The sequence below is a fragment of the Lagenorhynchus albirostris genome, chromosome 16, assembly GCF_949774975.1.
Source record: "Lagenorhynchus albirostris chromosome 16, mLagAlb1.1, whole genome shotgun sequence".
Lineage (NCBI taxonomy): Eukaryota > Metazoa > Chordata > Mammalia > Artiodactyla > Delphinidae > Lagenorhynchus > Lagenorhynchus albirostris.
In genome coordinates this window covers 26,350,278-26,373,910 of record NC_083110.1, presented here as the reverse complement: position 1 = coordinate 26,373,910, position 23,633 = coordinate 26,350,278, and the positions used below count along the sequence as shown (strand labels likewise).

At 36.1% G+C, this 23,633-nt stretch overlaps 1 protein-coding gene across 9 annotated transcripts in view; it reads right to left on the bottom strand.

The window, feature by feature from the left end:
- ADK (adenosine kinase) overlaps positions 1 to 23,633 on the bottom strand; it is a 484,687-nt gene that overhangs the window by 66,648 nt on the left and 394,406 nt on the right. For all 9 annotated transcript variants that reach the window (XM_060126259.1, XM_060126256.1, XM_060126254.1 and 6 more), the window contains 2 exons: positions 22,513 to 22,548; positions 12,828 to 12,942 (listed from right to left, as the gene is read on the bottom strand). In XM_060126259.1, coding sequence (XP_059982242.1) covers positions 12,828 to 12,942; positions 22,513 to 22,548 — 151 coding nt within the window. The remainder of the gene's footprint in view (positions 1 to 12,827; positions 12,943 to 22,512; positions 22,549 to 23,633) is intronic.

Sequence of the window (23,633 nt, the reverse complement as noted above, 5' to 3'; positions counted from 1 at the left end):
CTGGACAGCTGAACAGCCCTAATTATTGTACTTTTTGAAATCTGAACCATGTGAATGTATTGCTTATTCAAAAAACATTTTAAAAAATTTCCCCTTTGTTATAGGTGAGTATGGGTGGAATTCTAGGACTAAAGGAAATCATTAAGAGTATAGGCTAAATTTATTACGATGAGTAAATTAAATAGACGGCTAAGTGTGAAATAATTAATTTGACAAAAGAACTAGGCCATTTTCTTGAGACTTGATTGTTTATTGAGCCAGAAAAGCTCGAGACATAAGAACTTAAAATAGTTTAGTAGAAGCAGAGAAAATCTAAATAAACGTTATGGACCAAGATTAAACAAAGGGGGAAGTCCTCAGGAATGCTGGCTTCTACAGGGCTACTTTAAAAATGAATAAATCAAAAATGATGTGAGCTTCTAAAGAAGTTTAATTGGGATAAACTGTCTTTATCCTAATAAAAGGAATAAGGCAATATTTAAGTCTTCATTTAAGTAGCTTTTCATATTCAATGTGCAAACAATTTATTCCTTTTAACTAAGGAAAATTTTAGCTGTTCAATTATCTGAATCATACTTATCTGCTACACCTCCAAAGATTTTTATCTGAACCAAAAACTTGCATGCAGTGATTCAGCCAAAATAAAATTTTGCCACCAAGTTGTAATGCTCTGAAAAATGAATTTTGGTGTCTAACTGAATTTCAGAAAAATCACTCACTGGATACAAACAATAATTATTCTGAAAAATATTTGGTAATATACCTCTTAGATAAATATCCATTTGTATATTTTTAAGAGCTTTCAATTATAGAAATTGATTATATGGAGTTTTAAAACATGATGGATACATTCTCTAAGAATCATTAAAGCTAATGTCTGTCTATCTAACTATAAATGTGTAGGTAAACACAGCTATCATCTAGATACCCATTCACATATACAAAATGAATTTATGATATGTATACCCACCTCTTCATCATAATGTTTTCCAGCTCTTATGATATTCTACTTAAACAGAAGTCTTAGAATTGGAGATTATTTGGAAGAAGTTCTAAAAACACAGTTAACCAAGTATGGACTAGATCATACATGGATGCTTTCTTCGATCAAGGGGCCCCTGGATGTATTCCTACAAGAAGATTTATCCTACTAAAGTCTATTGGTATTGATCTTATGGTTAAATGTGTAATGGGGAAGTAGACAGTGATCCTTTAAATATACATTCTGAGGTACACTGTAAGCCAGGGGTTTTCCAATCTTGATGCTATTTATATTTTGGATCAGATGATTCTTTGTTGTGAGTGACTGTCCTGTGCATTATAGGATGTGTAGTGTCATCTCTGGCCTCTATCCATTAGATGCTAGTGGAATTCCCCCACCCTCCACCACCTATCCCATTGTGACAACCAAAAGTGAGGAGAAAAACTGTTCCTAGTTGAGAACCACTGCTGTAAACAAATGAGGCAGCATGGTATAGAACAGATTAGACTAGACTGAGATTCAAGAGGCTGGGTTCTAATCCAGCTGTTTTTGTCTCTACCTAATCTGGCAGTTCTCAAAGTGAATTATGGAGGGTAGTATTGCTAAATCAGCTAACAACCTTATATAACAAATAACTAAGCCCACTTAACTTTCCAGGACCATATATTTTTCTATTTTATAATAAAAAATATTGACTAAGGACTTTAATTTAGGCTCTAATGCTACTGCTTGTAATAAACCAACTCCTACACCATAAACAGCTAGAAAAGTTGCAAAAATTTAAAAAAAAAATTTAAAACAATAAATGAAGCCAAGACTTGATGGGACAAGATCTCTGAGAAAAGAGAACCTTAAAGACCTAGGCTAACGTGCTAAAAGTTGACCTGCAAATTCTTGGTGCTGGGTGAGAGGTTGAGAATCTAGGCAATTGGCTCTTGCTAAGAGGTAGCAAAGCCAACAGAGCTTTTGGCAGTCTCCAGGGCTGGTGAGACAAAAACTGGAGTTTCAGGCTGCCAAGGCAATCAGAATTGAAGTGGCGTGATCCTGAAGGGGAACACAGTGGAGTAAGCCTTATTCTCAGGGGTTTTCTCCTTTGAGGTGTTTGCCAAATTTGTAAGGCAGCAGGACAAAAGGCCAAGATACTAAGCAGAAGACCTCTAAAGGCAGAGTAATTTTTTGGCAGTTATATGGTGCAAAGAGAACCTACCAATGAGTAGGGACCCTAGTAAATATGCCAGGATTTCAGGTGAGATTTCAGGAGAGAGACAGCATTTCAGGAGTGGGAAAAAAAATACAGAAGTAGATTGAATCTTATAAAACCTGCAACAAAACCTTGAGCTAGTTCAGTTTTTGATCTAGGTTTACTCTAGCTGCCTTCTACAGGAAAACAGTATCACCAACAGAAATGCTATAATTTATTAGGAACAAAAGAAACAGACCAACAGATGACTTGAGACATTATAGTTTCTGGACATGCAATTTACTATTACAGTGATTAATATGTTTGAAAAATTAATGAGAAGGTAGAGGATTACACTATAAAACTGGGATCAATAAAAAAGAATCAAATAATTTAGAAAAAGAAGAATGTGATTACTGAAATAAGGAACTCAACAGATGGGACAAAGTGAAAAAGAGAGGATTAGTGAACTAAATGCTAGGTCACCGCAAAACACACAAGCTGAAGCTAAAAAAATACAAAAAATAATACAAAAAAAATAAAAAGTACAAAAAAGGCATAAAAGATATATGGGACACAATAAAAAAGGCCTAAGATATGTGTAATTGGTCTCCAATTGGAAAATCAGGGATGCAGTATCTAAAGAGATAATTACTGAGAATTTTCCAAAACTGTTAATAGTCATCAACTATAGATTCAAGGTACACTAAAACCCCCAGCAGGATAAATACAAGGAACACCAAAACCAAATACAAAGTTAAAGTCAAAGAGAAATTCCAAAAAGCAGTCAGAGAAAATGGAAATATTATATAAACCTCTTATTCAAAGAATAAGACTAAAATATTATAAAGATGTCAATTCTCTCCAATTGAAATGCAGATTCAATATAATCTCAATAAAAATTCTATTAAGGATTTGGAAAAAAAAAAAAAACAAACTCTGGGGGTGGTGACAACAAGTTGATTCTGGAATTTACCTAGAAATGCAAAGGGCCAAGAAGAACCAGGACGATCCTGAAGAACAAAATTAGAAAGCTCACATTACCAGATAAAAAGGCTGATTATAAACAGAAACTGACAGTGTAAACTGGTACAAGAATAAAGAGAACAATGGAATAAAGTCTCGAAAAAGGGACACAGATATAAGGTCACTTGAAATGTGACAAAGGTACCAATTCAGTGCAGTTAGGAAAAGGATGTTCCTTTTAATAAATGATGATGGGTCAACTGGTTACTCTTATGCACAAAATAAATGAATCATGCCCTCTAGTCCACACCGTATATAAAAACTGATTCTAATTCTAGATGGACTGTGGATCTAGATATAAAAATAAATAAATAAAAATTATAGAAAAAGAGAATAGGAAAATATCTTCATAAGCTTGGCATATGCAAAGATTTTCTTCAAAGAACATGAAAAGTTATTACCCACAGGAGAAAACATTATAAATTGGACTATATTAAAATTAAAGGCTTTTGTAACAAGACTTGCATGCTGACTGTAAGAAGAATTATAATCAATAAGACAATCTAATAAGAGCAAAAGACTTCAGGGCTTCCCTGGTGGCGCAGTGGTTAAGTATCCACCTGCCAGTGCAGGGGACACGGGTTTGAGCCCTGGTCTGGGAAGATCCCACATGCCCAGCTAAGCCCCTGCACCACAACTACCAAGCCTGCGCCCTAGAGCCCACAAGCCACAACTACTGAGACCGTGTGCCACAACTACTGAAGCCTATGCACCCAGAGACCGTGCTCGGCAACAACAGAAGCCATTGCAATGAGAAGTCCGCATACGGCAACGAAGAGTAGCCCTGGCTCACTGCAACTAGAGAAAGTCGGCATGCAGCAATGAAGACCCAACGCAGCCAAAAAAAAAAAAAAAAAGACTTCAACAAAAGAAGATATACAAATGTTAAGAAGCAGGTGAAAAGGTGTCCCACCTCATTACAATAGGAAAATTCCAGTTAAAAGCACAATGAGATACTATACATACTCACCAGAATGACAAAACTAAAAAGGTGGATAGCAGCAAACGCTGGTGAAGTTGTGGGGGGGAAAAGCCATTCTATATGCTACTGGTGGGAGTATAAACTGGTACCATCACTTTGGAAAACTGGAACTGAAAAACGGAACCCTTCTGAATTATAACTATGGTGGTGGTTACATAAATGTATGCATTTGTCAAAACACAGAGAACCTGACACCATAAAGAGTGAATTTTAATTATTAAAAAAAACAACACAGATATGAAAGGAAACCAAAATGGAATACAAACTCTAACAAATGAATATAACTGCATTACAAATAAATAATGTAACCACATGAAGTGGATAGAATAAAAGAACTAACAAAGTTACTTTTGGATAACAGTATTTTGACTAGATACTGTAAGGCCAAAGACAAAAAGGACTATAATCTAACACTGTACATTAAGGAAATATGTTTCATACAAGGGTATGGGTAAGCAATTCAAAACTACTTTAAGACAGAACAAATAGTAAATGTATCTTACATAATGAAAACCAGAACTTCAATGTCAGAGGAAGTTATAAATAAGGAAAGGGAGAAGGCTAGAATGAACTCTCCTGTTGGACTGGAATCAAAGGTATCAGTTTGAACTCATGGAATTTAAATATATAAATGGACAGATAGATATAGGAATAAATATAGATAGGTATAGATTCATGAGTTGTTATACATACATATATTGCCAATCTATTTGTAAGAGGGCCTAGAAGCAATGATTCTCAAGTAGCAATGAACATATCTAGCACCCAGATCTGGGTTTCTAAATACCATTTGCTAATAAAAGGAACCGGGGTTATTTGAAGAAGTAGTCGATTCTTGGACCGAGGTAGGTAAATACAAGAGCCTAGAGCATCTTATGTTGTCAAAAGTAAGGTACTGCTTAAAAAATTATGGGGACAGATCAAGATAAAAAGTCTATATACTGGGTGATTCTATTTTAAAAAGAAGCACAACAAATTGTTAGCAGCAGAAGCCAAAATAATAAGTACATTTGGTGGGGGGTAATGATTAGGAGGGGAGCACAAGAGGTGGCTTCTAAAGTGCTAGAAGTGTTCTATTACTTGATCTGGTGGTAGTTGGCACAGGTGTGTTGACACAGTGAAAATCTGTACCAATTTTGTATCCATACTATATTTCAAAATAAACCATACAAAATATTCTATATTTTGATTATGGTGGTTACACGTTATTTGGTAAAATATATCTGCATTTTACTATATGTAATCTATACCTCAATAAATCTGAATAAGGGTCCTTCCAAAAATAAATGCTATAATAAGGCTAACATTTGCCTAGTGTAGGCTGTCTCCCATTTTGCTTTCTAGCTTTGATAGAAAGGTGGGAGTTGAAAGAAGTCTCATTTCTTGACAGGCATGAGATCACTAAACCACACATACCATGCCCCAAAGATATTACTTTGTCAGGAATGTGACAGTTCCATATATGTCCTTCTAAATTATGTTCGACCTCTTGGATAATTAAAGGACTTTGTCTTTTATGGTTACAAAAATCTAAAAATGGAACATGAGTTAATAACTTACTTGTTTATATTCATAGTTACGAAATATTGATATATATTCTGTAAAACCTCATCTGGTAAGAACTTTTTTCTATGAATGCCATACATAGACACTCTGAAAGAATGCTACTTAATTTGTTCCATCCACGCCATTACCAACCTATGCCAACAAGAACATGATTTAAAATTGGTTTGGCTGCAGTAGAGATAACATTTTCAAAGTGATTTATAGTAATATTTTGTAGCAGTAGGAGTTGTGATGATGTGCTGACATTATTCTTCCAGCTGCTGAGATTGTTTTCCTTCAGAGTTTGCATTTTCTTTTGCACACCTTCTGTGCCTTATGCCTACCAGAATTGCAAATCACACTGATCTTTTCTTAGAGAGTAATGGACAGCACTGAGTGTTTTCAAAGAACATGACAATTTAACTAGCAAATGGGGTGACAAGTTTAAGGACTCAAGAACATGAAGGCAAGAAACTTCAATAACCCTATTTACCCCATAATGAAATGACAAAGGACACTACAATGTGACTACCTCAAATTACAAGCATGCCAGACGCAGGAGACAATTTAAAGTAGTATGTAGGGCTTCCCTGGTGGCGCAGTGGTTAAGAATCCCCCTGCCAATGCAGGGGACATGGGTTCAAGCCCTGGTCTGGGAAGATCCCACATGCCGCAGAGTATCTAAGTCCGTGTGCCACAACTACTGAGCCTGCGCTCTAGAGCCCCCAAGCCACAACTACTGAGCTTGCATGCCACAACTACTGAGGCCCGTGCACTTAGAGCCCATGCTCTGCAACAAGAGAAACCACTGCAATGAGAAGCCCCTGCACTGCAACGAAGAGTAGCCCCCGCTCACCACAACTAGAGAAAGCCCGCGTGCAGCAACAAAGACCCAATGCAGTCAAAAATAAATAAATAAAATAAATAAAAAATAAAAAAAAATAAAGTAGTATGTAGATTGCTTGTTATTGTGGATGGGTCCTCGTTACTTTGTGATTTATTGAGAAAGAGAAGCATTCAAAAAGGCCTGACTTATTGAAGTACTAGATGCTTAGCTGCTAAAAGGTTTTGTTTCCATTATCCCATAGGATCATAGAACTTGCAGCAACATTATTAAATCACCTAATCCAATGGTTCTCAACGTGAGAGATGGAGCATAGACAGCACTGCTATATCACCTCAGGGAGCTTTTTCAACAAATACACAATCCTACACTCCCCTCCCCTCAGACTCTATCACCCCCATTCTTAGACATCTTCTTGAGGATGTATATTCTAACTCCTCACAGGGATGTATCAGGTTGAGGGGAAGGTGTTTTTAAGAAGGAAGGGCTCTATTTACCAAAAGCCCATTAGGTGATTCTAATATAACAGCACCAGTCTTCCAGGTGAAAACCTCTGAGCTAGTCTGTTTTTTCTGTCTGAGCAAAATTACAATTCAAACAGCCCAGAAAGCACTCTGAAATTATTCAGAAAAGTCTACACTTTATTCTTCAGTGGACCTATTTTATTGTCTCGTAACAGCCACTGTGTAAAATGCATTATTTTCAATTTAGAACAAAAGTCCTATTGCTTCCTCCAATTTTTAGTGATAAATTTAGTACGGAAACTTGGAGAAATTTAAACTTCCTATAAGGACATACATATGTATATATATTTACACATGTGTATGTAGAAAATCTGTATTTTTTCACTACAGTCCTTATCATAGTAAGATGTGAATATATGAAGACCTTATTAGCAGCTGCTTTCTAGTAGGTAATCTGTAGTATTAGTTTTTCTAAAGTTTATAGACACAGAAACGATTTCCCTAACCTGACTCCCATTCCTCTAACAGGTTAGTCAACATTAAAAGGATCAAAATGGATAGAATCATCTTTTCCTTCCTGCCCTTCATCCCTAGTCTCTTACTCATTACTTTCCAGTCCCCCTCAGGTCCCCTCACCCCGCCAAAAGCTCAGAACTCAATTATCCTGTAAGCAAGGAACCAGTGATGTGACAAAACCTCTGGGCTGGTATGTGACAAAACCTCTGGGCTGCAAGGATAGAGGATGGATACCCAAATGAAATAGAGGTGACCAAAAAAATAGGGTAAGTGGAAAAGGCTTTAGATTCACAAGCAATTCATAGGAGAGAAATTCAAAGAATTACATTTATAAAATAAGAGAAAGTAGTTTACAGACTCTGTATCTCAAAAGGAGAAAGGTCTCTAGAATTAAATACCAAGGAAACTAATTTTGTTACATTATTGCTAAATGTCACAAACTTAGCAGTGATCATTTAGAAGTACTCTACAGAGTGAGGTTTAAGGAACTAAAACACTAATTCCTAATTAGTGTTTTAATAAGTGTGCTAGCACTGCCTTGTGCCGTTCTGGAATGTCACTTATGGTAAATTAAGGGACACATTCCTTCCCCATCTTCCATTAGTATTTTATGCTAGGAGGTGGGAAAAAGCTGATCCATATTCAAGAGGAAAGGAGGAAAAACAATAACAAATTGGCATCTCTTCTGTGAATTGCCCCACAGGCCAAGCATTTTTATGTTCTTAATCATTATTAAATGACTTAACATGACACCCAGAGCCTGGCGAATGATTGCATCCTGACATGAGAACGAATTACAAATGAAATGAAAGATCAAGCCGTATTAGAGGATTGCCTCTGGGAAATGAAAATCTTTAATTCTCTTTTATTATTGACATTTATTTGGCTGCCATGAATAACAACATAGCAAAGAGATTCAGCTATGCTTGTGCATTGAATAGCTTATCCCAGGGCTCAAAACTGCATTAACATTTATCATGTTTGCTTTTGTAGCTGACACCGCTGAACAGATTCTCTATCCATCTTGTATTTATCATGCATTGCAGATATAGTGCATCCTCTAATTTAAGTTCATTTTCATATAGTAGGAACAGCAAAGATTAGCCAGCGTCTTTCCGCAAATAAATTCCTGCTGGTAAGCATCCCTAAGAATGGTTTAATAGATTTAATAAAGAACAAAATGAGTTGACAAGGAAATTCAGTCACAGGAAGGGGAAGCTAATTTTAAAGGTTTCAATTTTGGGAAAATTGTGCAAATTCACAATGAGGAAGACACTTGTACAATATGTAGATCTGGAATACATAAAGCCTTAAAATAAATGTCTCCATAAAGAGCAACAAATTGCATTTTATGAATCTGAAAGCAGTATAACAGTTCCTATAAGAAATCTGCATGTTTTTCACTTTTCTAAACAGTGTTTATTGCTAAGACAGGAACAGGCCACATACTATAGGAAGACGGCAATCCAGATAGTTATTATCAATGAAGGGATATCTTTTCATGACTTATTTCTTTTCTTTCTTGTACAAATTAACAACAACATGGCTTTTCCTGTCACAACAATTAAAGATTATATACTACCTGGTGCCTTTGCTCACATGATCCTCTTTGACTGGACTGCCCTCCTTTTTTTTTTTTTTGCGGTACGCGGGCCTCTCACTGGTGTGGCCTCTCCCGATGCGGAGCACAGGCTCCGGACGCGCAGGCTCAGCGGCCATGGCTCACGGGCCCAGCCGCTCCGTGGCATGTGGGATCTTCCTGGACCGGGGCACGAACCCACGTCCCCCGCATCGGCAGGCAGACTCCCAACCACTGCGCCACCAGGGAAGCCCTGCCCTCTTTTCTTTAAATCCTTCCTAAAATTCAAGGCTTAGCAAGGATATCAATGTGTCTTGGGAAAAACCACTTAATATCTCTGAATTTTGTCTGAAAAATTACTTTTTACATTTCTTTCTGTTTTATATACTTTTAATTTTGGAGAATTTTAAACATATATAGAAGTGGAAGTAATAGCAATAATGACCATCCCCCCATATATCCATCACATGGCTTCCACAATTATTTACTCATGACAAATCTCACTTCATCTATAACCCCACTTCACTATTTACCACTCACAGAATTATTTTGAAACATATTTTTTTAGGTAAATTTCTCAATCTTGCTTTTGACAATTCTAAAATAAGTAAGTTGAAATAAATTAACTGTAGGGTTCCTTCTCCCCACAATTTGACAATAATTTCTTTTTTCACCCATTTCAGGCTTATATATTTAATTCAATAAAAAATTTACTCCATATTCACTATAACTTCTTTCTTCAAGCTTTACTGATCTCCTTCTTTGAGTCAATACAACCCATATACTCTGTACCAATAATTAAGAAATATAATTATACTTTGTCGTATTCATACTTCGATGTGTACCAATTTTATGTTCCAGTTAGATATTTAAGTCTATCTTAAATTTCAGTGTTCAGCAGAGTACTGAACAAACATAAAGGTAATAATTGCTACTGTTTATAATAATTATAAATTAACTGGTTTTAATCCTAAGGGTTCAGAGAGTATTTAAAGTTTTGTATTTTGGCTTTAATAGTAGGCAGCATCATATTGACAATATTACTCATTTTAATCAATAAATGTTTACTAGATGAAATTCCTATTCTATTTATTATTAAAATTATATATATATTTATTTACCTATTTTGGCTGCACTGGGTCTTAGTTGAGAAACATGGGATCTTTACTGCAGCATGCAGGATCTTTTTTTTTTTTCTTTTAGTTGCGGCATGTGAACTCTTAGTTGCGGCATGCATGCGGGATATAGTTCCCCGAACAGGGATCGAACCTGGGCCCCCTGCATTGGGAACACGGAGTCTTACCCACTGGATCACCAGGGAAGTTCCCTCTATTCTATTTATGTGAGAGCTATAAAATAGATGGCCGAGTAAAAACAAAAGTGAGGTTTTGTTCTTGAAGTTTAAAACTAAGTAAGTAACTTTTTTTTTTTGGCAGTACGCAGGCCTCTCACAGTTGTGGCCTCTCCCGTTGCGGAGCACAGGGTCCAGACACGCAGGCTCAGCAGCCATGGCTCATGGGCCCAGCCGCTCCGCAGCATGTGGGATCTTCCCGGACCGGGGCACGAACCTTTGTCCCCTGCATTGGCAGGCGGACTCTCAATCACTTAGCTACCAGGGAAGCTCTAAGGAAATAACTTATTTCTGAATTCTGTTGCTCATAATCAGATAAATTTATTTTATTCAAGCACAGGTATTTGGTAAGTAAAATGTCTTTTTTTTTTCAAGAAAGACATTTTTAGACTGACAATATCTCCAAAATATCAAAGTAAATAAACTAAATCAATGTGGATTTACTCAACTGAATTTTAATAAATTAAGTTCTTGAAAATGAAATCTTTTCTACTGAGAGAAGATAGGTGTATTTGTTAAACAAAAACAATAAAAAGTATATTTTCACAGAAATATAACAAACAGTCCTAAAATTTGTAGGGAACCACAAAATATCCTGAATAGCCAAAGCAATCTTGAGAAACAGAACAAGGCTGGAGGCATCACACTTCCTGATTTCAGACGATATTACAAAGATAGAGTAGTCAAAACAGAATAGTACTGCAGCATAAAAACAAACACATACATCAATGGAACAAAACAGAGAGCCCAGAAATAAACCCACACACGTATGGTCAATTAATTTATGACAAAAGAGCCAGGAGTATACAATGGGGAAAGGATAGTCTCTTCAATAGATGGCGTTGGAAAAACCAGATGGCCATATGCAAAAGAATGAAACTGAACCACTATCTTACAACATACATAAGCATCACCTCAAAATGGATGAAAGACTTGAAGGTAAGACTTGAAACCAAAAAACTCTTAGAAGGAAACAAAGGGGATAAGTCCTTGACATTGATCAACAATGATTTTTTTGGATTGCACACCAAAAGCAAAGGCCAAAAAAGCAATAATAAACAAGTGGGAGTTCAAACTAAAAAACTTCTGTACAGCAAAGGAAACCATCAATAAAATGAAAAGGCAACCTATGGAATGGGAGAAAATATTTCCAAGTCATGTACCTGATAAGGGGTAAACATCCAAAATATATAAAGAACTCATACAACTCAATAGCAAAAAACCAAATAATCCAGTTAAAAAATGGGTAGAGGGGCTTCCCTGGTGGCACAGTGGTTGAGAGTCCACCTGCCAATGCAGGGGACACGGGTTCGTGCCCCGGTCCGGGAAGATCCCACATGCCGCGGAGCGGCTGGGCCCGTGAGCCATGGCCACTGAGCCTGCGCATCCGGAGCCTGTGCTCCGCAACGGGAGAAGCCACAACAGTGAGAGGCCTGCGTACAGCAAAAAAAAAAAAAAAAAAGGGTAGAGGATCTGAATAGACATTTTTTCAAAAGAGGACAACAGATGGCCAACAGGTACATGAAAAGGTGTTGACCATAACTAATCATCAGGAAAATACAAATCAAAACCACACTGAGGTATCACCTCATACCTGTTAGAATGGCTGTCATCATAAAGACAGGAAATAAATGTTGGCAAGGACATGGAGAAAAGGGTACCCTTGTGCACTGTTGGTGGGAATGTAAATTGATGGAGCTGCTATGAAAAACAGTATGGAGGCTCCTCAAAATATTATAAGTAGAACTACCATATGATACAGCAATTCTACTTCTGAGCAATTAGCCAAAGGAAACAAAAACACTAACCCAAAGAGATATCTGCACCCCTATGTTCGTTGCAGTATTATTTACAATAGCCAAGACATGGAAACAAACTAAGTGTCCACTGAGAGACACTCAGGATGGACAGACTTCAGAATGGATAAAGAAAATGTGGTACACACACACACACACACACACACACACACACACACACACACACACAAACACACACGCTGAAATGTTATTCAGCCATAAAAAAGGAAATGCTGCCATTTGAAACAATATGGATGAACATTCAGGGCACTATGCTAAGCAAAATAAGTCCGACATGGAAAGACAAACACTGTATGATATCTCTTATATGAAGAATTAAAAAAACCCCAACAAAACCCAAAGTCATAGATACAGAGAACAGATTGGTGGATGCCAGAGGTGGGAATGGGGGTGGAGGTGAGATGGGGTAAAAGACATGAAGGTGGTAAAAAAAAAAAAAAAGTACATTGCTTTGAATAAATTAAAATAGAAAAAATATAGAATTTTGTTAGAATGATTAATTTCCATAATACTGGGTTTCTCCCACAGTTTCCACATGTACCTGTAGCCAGTATGGTGTCATCTCTCCCTTGAGTGAAAATCACGATTCGCTGCCTCTCTGAGTTCACCTTTGGAAGAGCCTGTGTCTTTTTGGCTATTTCTTTAATGTCTTCAGTCTATTAATAGAAAGAAGGAAAAAAATTCTCATAACCAATACAATAAACTAAAATTTTATTAGTAGATAAAGGATTTATCTTCTCATGTTCAAAGTAAGAAAGACCTGAAAATGTATTAAGAGTTATTATTTAAAAATTTTAACCATATACAGAAGTAAATAGAATAACAATCTTCAAGGAACCCACCATCAAGATGCAAGTTTTAAATTTATGATGATGCTTATTTCATTTATATACCTTTATCCACCTGCCTTTCATATTATTCTGAAGCAAATCTCAGATACTAGTGTCACATGTAAATGCTTTAGTATGTATTTCTGAAAGGTAATGACTCAAACATAACCATATAACTATTATCATATTTTTAAAAATTAACATTTCTTTGATATCAACAAAAACACAGTTTTCAAATTTCCAATTAATGAGATTGTAAAAAGAGTAATATTAAATTATTTTAGAGGTTTACAGAGCATAATTATGCTGATTCTGGAAATAATGGTTACTATAATGCCAAATTTTTCAAAGAACTAAAATAAGAGAAAGAACTACTTTATTTATTTATTTTTTTCGGTACGCGGGCCTCTCACTGTTGTGGCCTCTCCCGTTGCGGAGCACAGGCTCCGGGCGCACAGGCTCAGCGGCCATGGCTCACGGGCCCAGCCGCTCAGCGGCATGTGGGATCTTCCCGGACCGGGTCACGAACTCGTGTCCCCTGCATCGGCAGGCGGACTCTCAGCCACTGCGCCACCAGGGAAGCCCAAGAACTACTTTTTTTAAAGATAAAGTTTTAAAAATTACAAATTAATTCTAGAAACCTTCATGCTATTTTGCATATCACATAGGCTGCAAAGTTTTACATCATAAATGTCTGCCTTGAAATCTAACTCTTGAGCTATGGGTTAGATATTCAGAATCATGTTTTCAACAATTTTAGATAACTTAAAAACCCATGTCTGAATTTAGTGGGCCTGTAAAATTGCCCATGGTTTGGGGTTTGTTGGTAGTTTACTCTATCACTGTGTAAAGTTTCAAACAGTTATGGAGAAATACCAGTGGGGAAATACCAGTGGGGAAATATATCTAAGAAATACCAGTGGGGAAATATATCTAAGAAAATAATTTAATTAGGATACAGGACAGAAGAATTTAGGTAAGTAAGGCAGACAAGTCACACTGGTTACAGACAACATCAGAAACCATGATTTTTTAAAAGTATGATGGTCATCAGTGAAATATTTGTATGCTGTTTATTCACAAAATACTTAAGAAATTCTGGATGATATATGAACCTAAGCTTCTCCTATACCTAACATCATGATTCCAGAGGACTGTTGTTTCTGAAAAGAACAGCCACTTGTGATTGGATAATGCTGCTGACCTTTCAAACAGGCTGACTATTCCACTTCTGGTTGCTTATTTTAGAAGAGAACTAAGCCTGAACTCTGATAACATGAGAAGAAATTCCCTCAGTTTGAGGGGAAAGACTATTAGAAATGACTGACGACAGTTGAAAGGACTCCACAAAATGCATGTCTTTTTTCTGTTTGTTTGTTTGTTTTTTAAATTTTTACTGGAGTATAGTTGATTTACAATGTTGTGTTAGTTTCAGGTGTACAGCAAAGTCAATCAGTTATATATACATACGTGTATCTTTTTAAAATTCTTTTCCCATATAGGTCATTACAGAGTATTGAGTAGAGTTCCCTGTGCTATACAATGGGTCCTTATTATTAGTTATTGCCAATGTCTTATGATAGTAATGTCTTCACTCTCTCAAATAAATGTATACTCTAAAAAATTACATATATTCTCTCAGTCTCCTTATCAAACACATATTTTACTGCTGTAGGATTTTTGCTTATGATTGGGTACAGTTCATCTTGAGTAAAGGTAAGAAGCAAACGCCAGAAAGATTCACTTTACCATCTTGGGGGCGGAATCTTATGCATGTACTGGATATTTTTTAAGTAGAGGTCCTTCTTTAAGGTGGTATAAGGAATAAATTAAGAGTGAGATTTGGTTGTCTTATACCAACGCTGTGAGAAGATATATTTTTTGTGGTAGTTTTGGTATCCTAATCAAAGAAATTTTTTTTTATGTCAGATTAAATCTTATAAAAATGGCAATTCAAGATGGAAACAAACTTTTCAAATACAAAAGATAAATCTTTACAGAAAGGTTAAGCTATATTTTCTATTGATATTTGCATCAATATCCACCGTTCGTACAAAACCCCTTTGTCTCTCTTGGATCACTGTCAGTGTGCACCAAACCTAAATTTCTCACTATGCTTTGAGGAGTCATTGCTTTGCCCTCAACAGTTGATTCCCATCTCGTATAAAAACTTCTCTTAAAATCTCAATTTTGTCTTCCCAACAATGTATATATTTCGAGTTCTGTAGCCTCTCCTCCCCTATCCCCTGGTAGATTCTTCTCCCATATACCTGGGTTAACATATCTTAACAGAATGATGAAATTACAAGGGAGTATGACACAGCTGGATTTACTATTTGTGTGACCTCAAGGAGGTAAATATACCTCTCAGGCAGGTAAATAAACCTCCCTACAAAACTAAGACAATAATATTTGTGTTAAACGATGTTGGGAGTGAAGTATGCTAAAATCAGTGGGCAAAAGTCTGAAGAGAATCAGGATATTTGCATGGGCTCATAGTATCTCCCCCTAAGATACTTATTCATTATAAAAGGGAAAACAGAAATGTTACAGTGGAGAAAGTTGACAGACATCCCTTCACCCCAGTGATCACATTTAGCGATGCTAAAATTAGTGGGTAAAATAGGATATTTGCACAGTCTCAAAATATTGCCCCCAAGATATTTATTCACTACAGTGGGAAAACAGTAACTTCACAGAGGTTAAGTACCACTTTAACCCAGTGATCAAAGTTAACTTGGCCAACAGTAAGACACTGGGCTATCATTTACATCCCTGATGTGATGCACTGAGAAGGGTGATCTCTGTGGTATTTCTGCCCAAAATGCATGACCTCAATTTAATTATGAGAGAACATCAGACAAACCTAAATTGAGGGACATTCTACAAAACGACTGACAGGTACTCTTCAAAAGTATCAAATTCATGAACAAGGAACAAGTGACAAACTGTCTGATAGGAAGAGACTAAGACGATATGACAAATAAATGCAACCTGTAACCCTGGATTAGATTGTGGAACAGAAAAAGGAAATTAGAGGAAAAACTGGTAAAATCAGAATAAATTCTGTAGTTCAGTTACTGACCCTGTACAAATGTTAATTTCCTGACTTTGATTATTACATTCTGGTTATGTAAGATGTTAACATTAGGGGAAGCTGAGTGAAGGTATCTGGAAATTCTCTGTACTATTTTTGCAAACGTTCTAAATCTAAAATTGTTTCAAAATAAAAATGTTCTTTTGTGAGGATGAAAGAAGATAAGGTAAGTGAAAGAGCTTAATGCAATATTTAGAATATGCCAAGTACTTCATAAATATTAATTTATTTCCTCTATTTACCGTCATTTTAATACTTTCCAAAATTGTCAAAACCTAAGTTGCCTCAAAATCTCTAGAAAGGGCCTCACGAGTTTTGAGTATTGAGAATTCAATTATGGTATCTAATAAGGGAGGACAAAGAGAAAAAAGGAAGGAGAAGTAGAAGAAAGCTCATACAATTTAGCTATGAGCCATGTATAAATAGCTATGAGCACTCTGAAGTACTCATTAAATCTTAACCACTCTAGGCAGTAGGTATTATTACTATATCCCTATTTCATAGATGTAGAAACCAAGAGCCGTGTATGTAGCTCTAAAGTACTCATTAAATCTTAACCACTCTAGGCAGTAGGCACTATTACTATATCCCCATTTTATAGATGAGGAAACTGAGTCACAGAGAGGTTAAGTAACTTCCTAAAGTCATAAGCATACTAAGAGGTGGAGTCAGGACTAGCACCCACAAAGTCTAACTCCAGGGATTATACTCTTCCATGTTATCCACAGATTATACTGCTTCTATGAATTCTGGCAATGTGCCTTCTGTTGTTGTAACCAAAAAACTAGAGCATGTTTATCCTAAATCATTTTATGCCACATTCATAAGTCATTGCTAATCCTGCATTTAAATATGAGATATATATATATATATATATATATATATATATATATATTTTGGTGGTACGCAGGCCTCTCACTGTTGGATATTTTTTATTAATTATTCTGGCATGTATTTTACTGTAGTGAATTTCACCTTCTGAATTTCCAGATATTTCTCATTTTCCAAGGTCACTGGAAATCTGATTTCCTCCTCCAGTACGTTAGAATGTGAGAACGAAAGAAGTGTAGTTTATATAGTAAAGAGTACCAGACTCAGAGAGCTGAGCTCTGATTCTGGCTCTATTGTCTGTTAGCTACATGACCTTGAACAACTCATGCAGCTTATTTTTTCTGTTCAACTGATATGGCAATACATGCCCTACCTACCCGAGCCACCAGGTTTGTATGAATATTAAATATATCGATGATACGTTAGAAAAGGTTTTATAAACTGTGAATCATTTCATAAATGTTCAATTATGCTTTTATTGTCACTGGTGATCACACACCTTAAATTTAGCACTGTTTTCCAAATTAAAAAATATATTCTCGGGACTTCCCTGGTGGCGCAGTAGTTAAGAATCCACCTGCCAATGCAGGGGACACGGGTTCGAGCCCTGGTCCGGGAAGATCCCACATGTCGCGGAGCTACTAAGCCCATGCGCCACAACTACTCAGCCTGCGCTCTAGAGCCCACGAGCCACAACTACTGAAGCCCTCGCGCCTACAGCCCATGCTCTGCAACAAGAGAAGCCACTGCAATGAGAAGCCCGCACACCACAACGAAGAGTAGCCCCTGCTTGCTGCAACTAGACAAAGCCTGTGCGCAGCAACAAAGACCCAACACAAGCAAAACTAAAAAAAAAAAAAAAAAAAACAAAACCCAAAACAGAATATATTCTCTTCATTCCATTTTTAACAAGTTGATGATACAAATATTAAACAATACTGTCACAATCTACCTACTCTAATAGAATACCAATTGTGGTGTCTGCATACATTGCCTCACTTACCCACAGCGTATTCTGCTTTGTTTCCGAAATAGGAACTCCTATAATAATTACGGGGTTCATATGATGTGTCAGCTTCCATCCTGTCTCATACAACCTCCTCCTCACTCACTCCGTTCCAGTCACACTGGCCTCCTGTCAGTTCCTGGAGTACACAGTACATTATGCTCTTTTGTGTCTGTGGGCCTATGTACTCTTGTTCCCTCTGTTTCAAATTTGTTTCCCTATTGTTTGTTTGTTTTGCTTTTTTCTGTCATAGCTAGATATTTGTATTTTTCAAGTTTTCAAAGTGTTAGGCAGAAAGTCAGTGCTCAGCAAATATTTGTTGAATGAGTAAGTGATTAAATGAAGAGAATTTGAAGACTATTGTATCTCTTTCTGTTAATCTAGTGTTTTAAAACTGTTGTCATTTGGGACTCAGTCACCTAAGGAAGCAGCATTGTACTCTCTTAGCCAGCATGACCTGACTTAGTGTCTTATTTCCAGAAACTCTTGGTGATCATTCACTGCATTCTTTGTATTTGTAAGGAACACAGGAACCTTAGAAAAATCTTGGAGAATTCTTTGGGAATCAATATCTCCTGAAACTCTCTGGACTTGCTATCCAGTGCTGATCAGTGGAACTTTCTGTGATGATGTATATGTTTATATCTGCTTTGTCCAATATGGTAGTCCCTATCTACGTATGCATGCACTTCTAATGTGCCAAGAGACTGAGGAACTGAATTTTAAATTTTATTTAATTTTAATTTAAATAGCCACACGTGACTAGTAGATGCATATTGGATAGCACAATTCAATACTTCCCTCTCTCAGTGGTATAAGATGATAGAGTTGTCATTGCTCAGAGAAAGACTACAAGCCTGGAAGCCTCTGGGTAGAGTCATGGGCTGTAGGGAAAGTAGGAAAATGTTAAAAGATTGCTTTATTTCCTCTATGGTTAGAAGTATTGTATTTTAGAGATCTAAAATAAGAAAATTAAAATTTGTTGCCTGGAGTAAAACTGAATAACTGATCCAATAGAAAAGGTATAAGTTATCTTCATCATTTGGCATATACTCTATTTCACTGAGAATGAAAATATAAAAAATATTTTTTATTTAGGTTTTGGAGGTATGCCCTTCACTTTAATTTAAATCAATTTTCAATACTGCTTTAAAAAGGTTTCATAATGAAACATGTTACTAAGTACCTTATTTTTATTTAGGTTCTAAAAATACAAACCTTTAATCAGTTCAAGATAAGGTTGATTTAAAAACACTGCAGTCTGAACCGATTTTCCAAAATAACAAAAGGCCTCACGAAACTTTTTACCCAAAGAATTGTCATTTTAAATTCTTAGCAGGTCTGTCATTTAAAACAGGGCACTATGCAATTTTCCATCAACCTATATATATATATAAAAATCCTCTCTCTTCTGCTTTGTGCTCTGCCCAGCTCCAGTTTTTATCTCATTCTCCAGTGCCCTCCTAAGCTACCTCTTCTTACTGAAAATTGCCCAATTCGTTTTAAAGATTAAAGATTTTTTTTTTTTTTTTTTTGCGTTACGCGGGCCTCTCACTGTTGTGGCCTCTCCCGTTGCGGAGCACAGGCTCCGGACGCGCAGGCTCAGCGGCCATGGCTCACGGGCCTAGCCGCTCCGCGGCATGTGGGATCTTCCCGGACCGGGGCACGAACCGGTGTCCCCTGAATCGGCAGGCGAACTCTCAACCACTCTGCCACCAGGGAAGTCCAAGATTTTTTTCTTAAAGAAAGATTATCTAAAATTTGCAGAGAAGCTAATCAGAATATCATAAACAATGCTGCTGAAGATATTTCCTGATGAATAAACACTGGTTATTTTTAGAGGCATTTAGATTGGTCTCTTAGCAGACAGATCACTAGTGGCAACACTCAGTGGCTTTGGGAACTGATTGGGATTTATAACAGAAAATGAGGGTAGGACAGTGGATTTGTGGGAAGAAAAAAATGCCCACCTTTCCTTTCTTTTTTAATTTTTTCATTTCTCTCCTCTCATTCATGCCCCAAATTAAGAGGTAAAATTAAAGTTGGGAGGAATAAGACAGATTTTGTCTAGTTTGTCACACTACACTTGAGAGCACTGACACATTTCCATAGACATTAAACTGTTAAGTGATTTATTCTTGTTTGAGTCTTTAAAAATACCAGGTTTCAAACCTATGCTTTCATATCCCTATCTAATGAACTTAGGAAACTTTCATGACATTTTAAAATCATTCAGTTTCTCTAGATAGCATGCCATACATGGATTATATTTTATTAACAATACTTATTACTTCAGGGTATTCTACTCATGGCTCTTACAGATTCTGTGATGCGTATAATATTTTAGGGAACCCGTGAAGGGACACGTCAAGACACTGTGTGCTTTTAACCAATCTAACACATCATTGTCAAATCACCAACTGAGTCATCTTGCTATGTCAGGAGGTAATAAGGTATCCTACTATAATCATCATCACTTTGTTTATATGCTGTAATCATTTATGGCAGATTTATGGTAAAAAGAAACAACTCTAGAATCAATGAGTAAGAACTAACGGAAAGGTTAATATGGTGCTGGTTAGTAGAAAATAGAAAAAGTAGTTTGTTGCTAAGACTGTATTTAAACCAGGCATATACAAAGCATGTAGCTCAAGAGGGCAATAAAACTATGAATTAGTAAGGTTTAATAAACTATTAAAAATTATTATCAAGGTACTACTGAATCATGATCATTTGTTATACATAATGTTATATTTCTAAACATCTACAAAATTGGTTATTTTCTAGAACCAAAATACATTTTTAAATGTTAGCACAGAAAATAGGACACAAATTTATACTCTTCAGCCTTTTATCTTTGGAGAATTTTGATGTAACAACAGAGAGTATTAATTGTTAATACTGAAATTTCACATCAGTGAAACTTTAAAACATGGCTGAAAACATTTACGTATAGTTTCATGATCAAAACATTTGACTTTTAAATTGAATATTCCCTTCGTTACACTTAGCCCTGTATATCAATTGCCAGTTTGGGAAATGACAAAGTGAAACTTAAATTAGATAAAAATTACTTGGAAATCTTTATTCCTTCTTCTTCATGTGACTCAACCCCATATTCATGAGAATATGTTAAAACAAAAAAAGCAAACTCCCAAGAAACTATCAAAGTTGCCATTAATTGAGCATTATGAGGCAGAGTTTCATACCCTGATACAGTTTTTTTCATAAGATCTTGAGAGTAGAATACTTATACCACATGCTCACTATCTTCCTCCAAGAAAAGGAAGCCCTGTGCCTGGTTGTCAAGTCCTATGACATGGATAACATACAATGTATCACTTTGTTGCTTGATAATGAATCTGTCTTTTGTACATTTAAATAACATTTCCATCACAATTTCATACAACACCTTTCTCTAAAGAGTTCAAAGTGAGCTTACTAATATATCCAGTCAATGCTCACAGCTTCTGTAGATGGTAGACAATACTGAGTATGCAAATAAGGAGAGAGTTTCTGTATGTTCCAGCTCTAGTCAGATTAAATGTTAAAAAATTACTACCATGAAACATTCCAAGTTGCTGTATAGAACACAGTATTCTATGTAATTCTAGCTAAATAAATATGATAGTCATAAAACTCACCAACTCAGTGAATTCTCTATCAATTAACCTGCGCTGAGATTAGTCAGTGTGGACTAATGATGGACTGGAAGGTAGATATTATGTAGGTAAAAACATAGTCTTGTCTATTAGCTTAATTTTGCCAACAACAACCACATGGAGTTTGGAATCTTGACAAGATAATATTTCTATTTCTATGAGGAAAACAGAATCAATTATCTGGAAAGTAAAGCAAGTATCAATAGTTTGTTTCAGAAAATGTATATGTTTTATGCTATCAAAAAAAAAGAAGAGAGAAGAAAAAAAAGAGATTCAAACAGGAAGTTTATATGAACAGTATTTAAATTAATCAGTTCCTAACAACTGTTAAGTACAACTTTTGGAAATTAATTTACATAATGATAATCTACATGTGGTAGGGTTGAAATTATTTAAATGACATTATATTTCACTATTTAGTCTTGCTCCACCACTGCTTTAGCAGTGAATCCTTATGAAATGTAATGCAGCTAATGAGGTAGCTTTTTAACTGAACAAACTGACAGGCCCCATATCTGCAGAGGCAGCTTGAAACCGTGCCCAACCTCTTGGCTTCCCAAGAGGCTTTTCAAAATTCAATAAATAACATCTGTAGGCGATGTTGGGTGCAGACCTAGCAGAGTGCGTCATAACACTGTGCTGGCAGAACAAAGAAACCATGACGACTGCCAAGTTTCCATGGCAACTGCTGCGAGGCTCTGAGAGTATAATAGCACATCAATCACTGTCCAAAAGAACTTCATTATCAGCTAGAAGAAACCTTTAGGATCTGTTTAGTGTACAATTGTGGGTTAACTCACCTCAAAGCCTTGCTCTCTAGCAAAAGTGGCAGCTTCCTGAAATAAAAAAAAAGGAACAGTTAATTATAAAGTGCTAGGTAATGAAGAAATAATCCATTTTGAAACTCATTCAGTCTTCTTTTTACACAATTATCTCAATATATCCACATAGTTCAATTTTTATTCTTACACCAAAAAAAAAAAAAGATTTCTTTTTACCTTAGCATGAAAAAAAAGGCAGCATAATGTCAACACACTTCAGAAGTTGAAATAAGATATAGTACATGTTTTTACTGTAGCTGTCACTGTGAGTTCAGGTGTTTTGACCCCAGCAAAGAAAATCATTTGAAACCTAAGGAAGATGCTGATGGTTATGTTTTTAATTAAAACAATACCTTACAGAAAAACATAGAGAAAATACCTGTAGAGAAAAACGTCTGCTAAAAAATGTACAGATTCAGAAAACCCACCACTTCGTAATCCCTGATGAAGTTTATTCAGGCAAGGATCATCAATGGATATTAAATTCATTAGGTGAAAGGATGACGGGGAACTGGGTATTTCATGGAATCAAAGTATCAAAGATCACATGCTGGTCATGGGGAGCAAAGTATAACTTTATAATACAAGGATCAAGCTGTCATCACTTTAACCAGCGATCGATCCTATCACTTATCATTAATAATGGGATCACCAAAAACACTGTGTCTTCTGTAATGATGCAGTATAAGGTACACAGCATCAGCTATAAAGTTTTTAACATGAATTAATAAAAATTTTATTTAATAACTTGCAGTCTACAGGAAATATAGAGGATAGGAGAACAAGTTAAATGATACACTGAGAAAGCAAATGAACAAATCCATAATGCAGGACATTATACAGGACAAGTAGCTTGGTTTCTTCAATAAGTCAATGTTATGATAAAGTGGGCAGGGGAAAAATGACCAGGAGCAATATACAGGTTTTAATTGGAAACTGTTTTCAAGAAACCAGCTATAAAATACATTTTGGGACAAGTGGAGAAATTTGATTATGAAATGGGAATTAGATAATATTAAGAATTATCGATTTCATAAGGAAAATGTTCTAGATTTTTAGAGGTGCATCCTGAAGTATTCTGGGATAAAATGGCATGATAT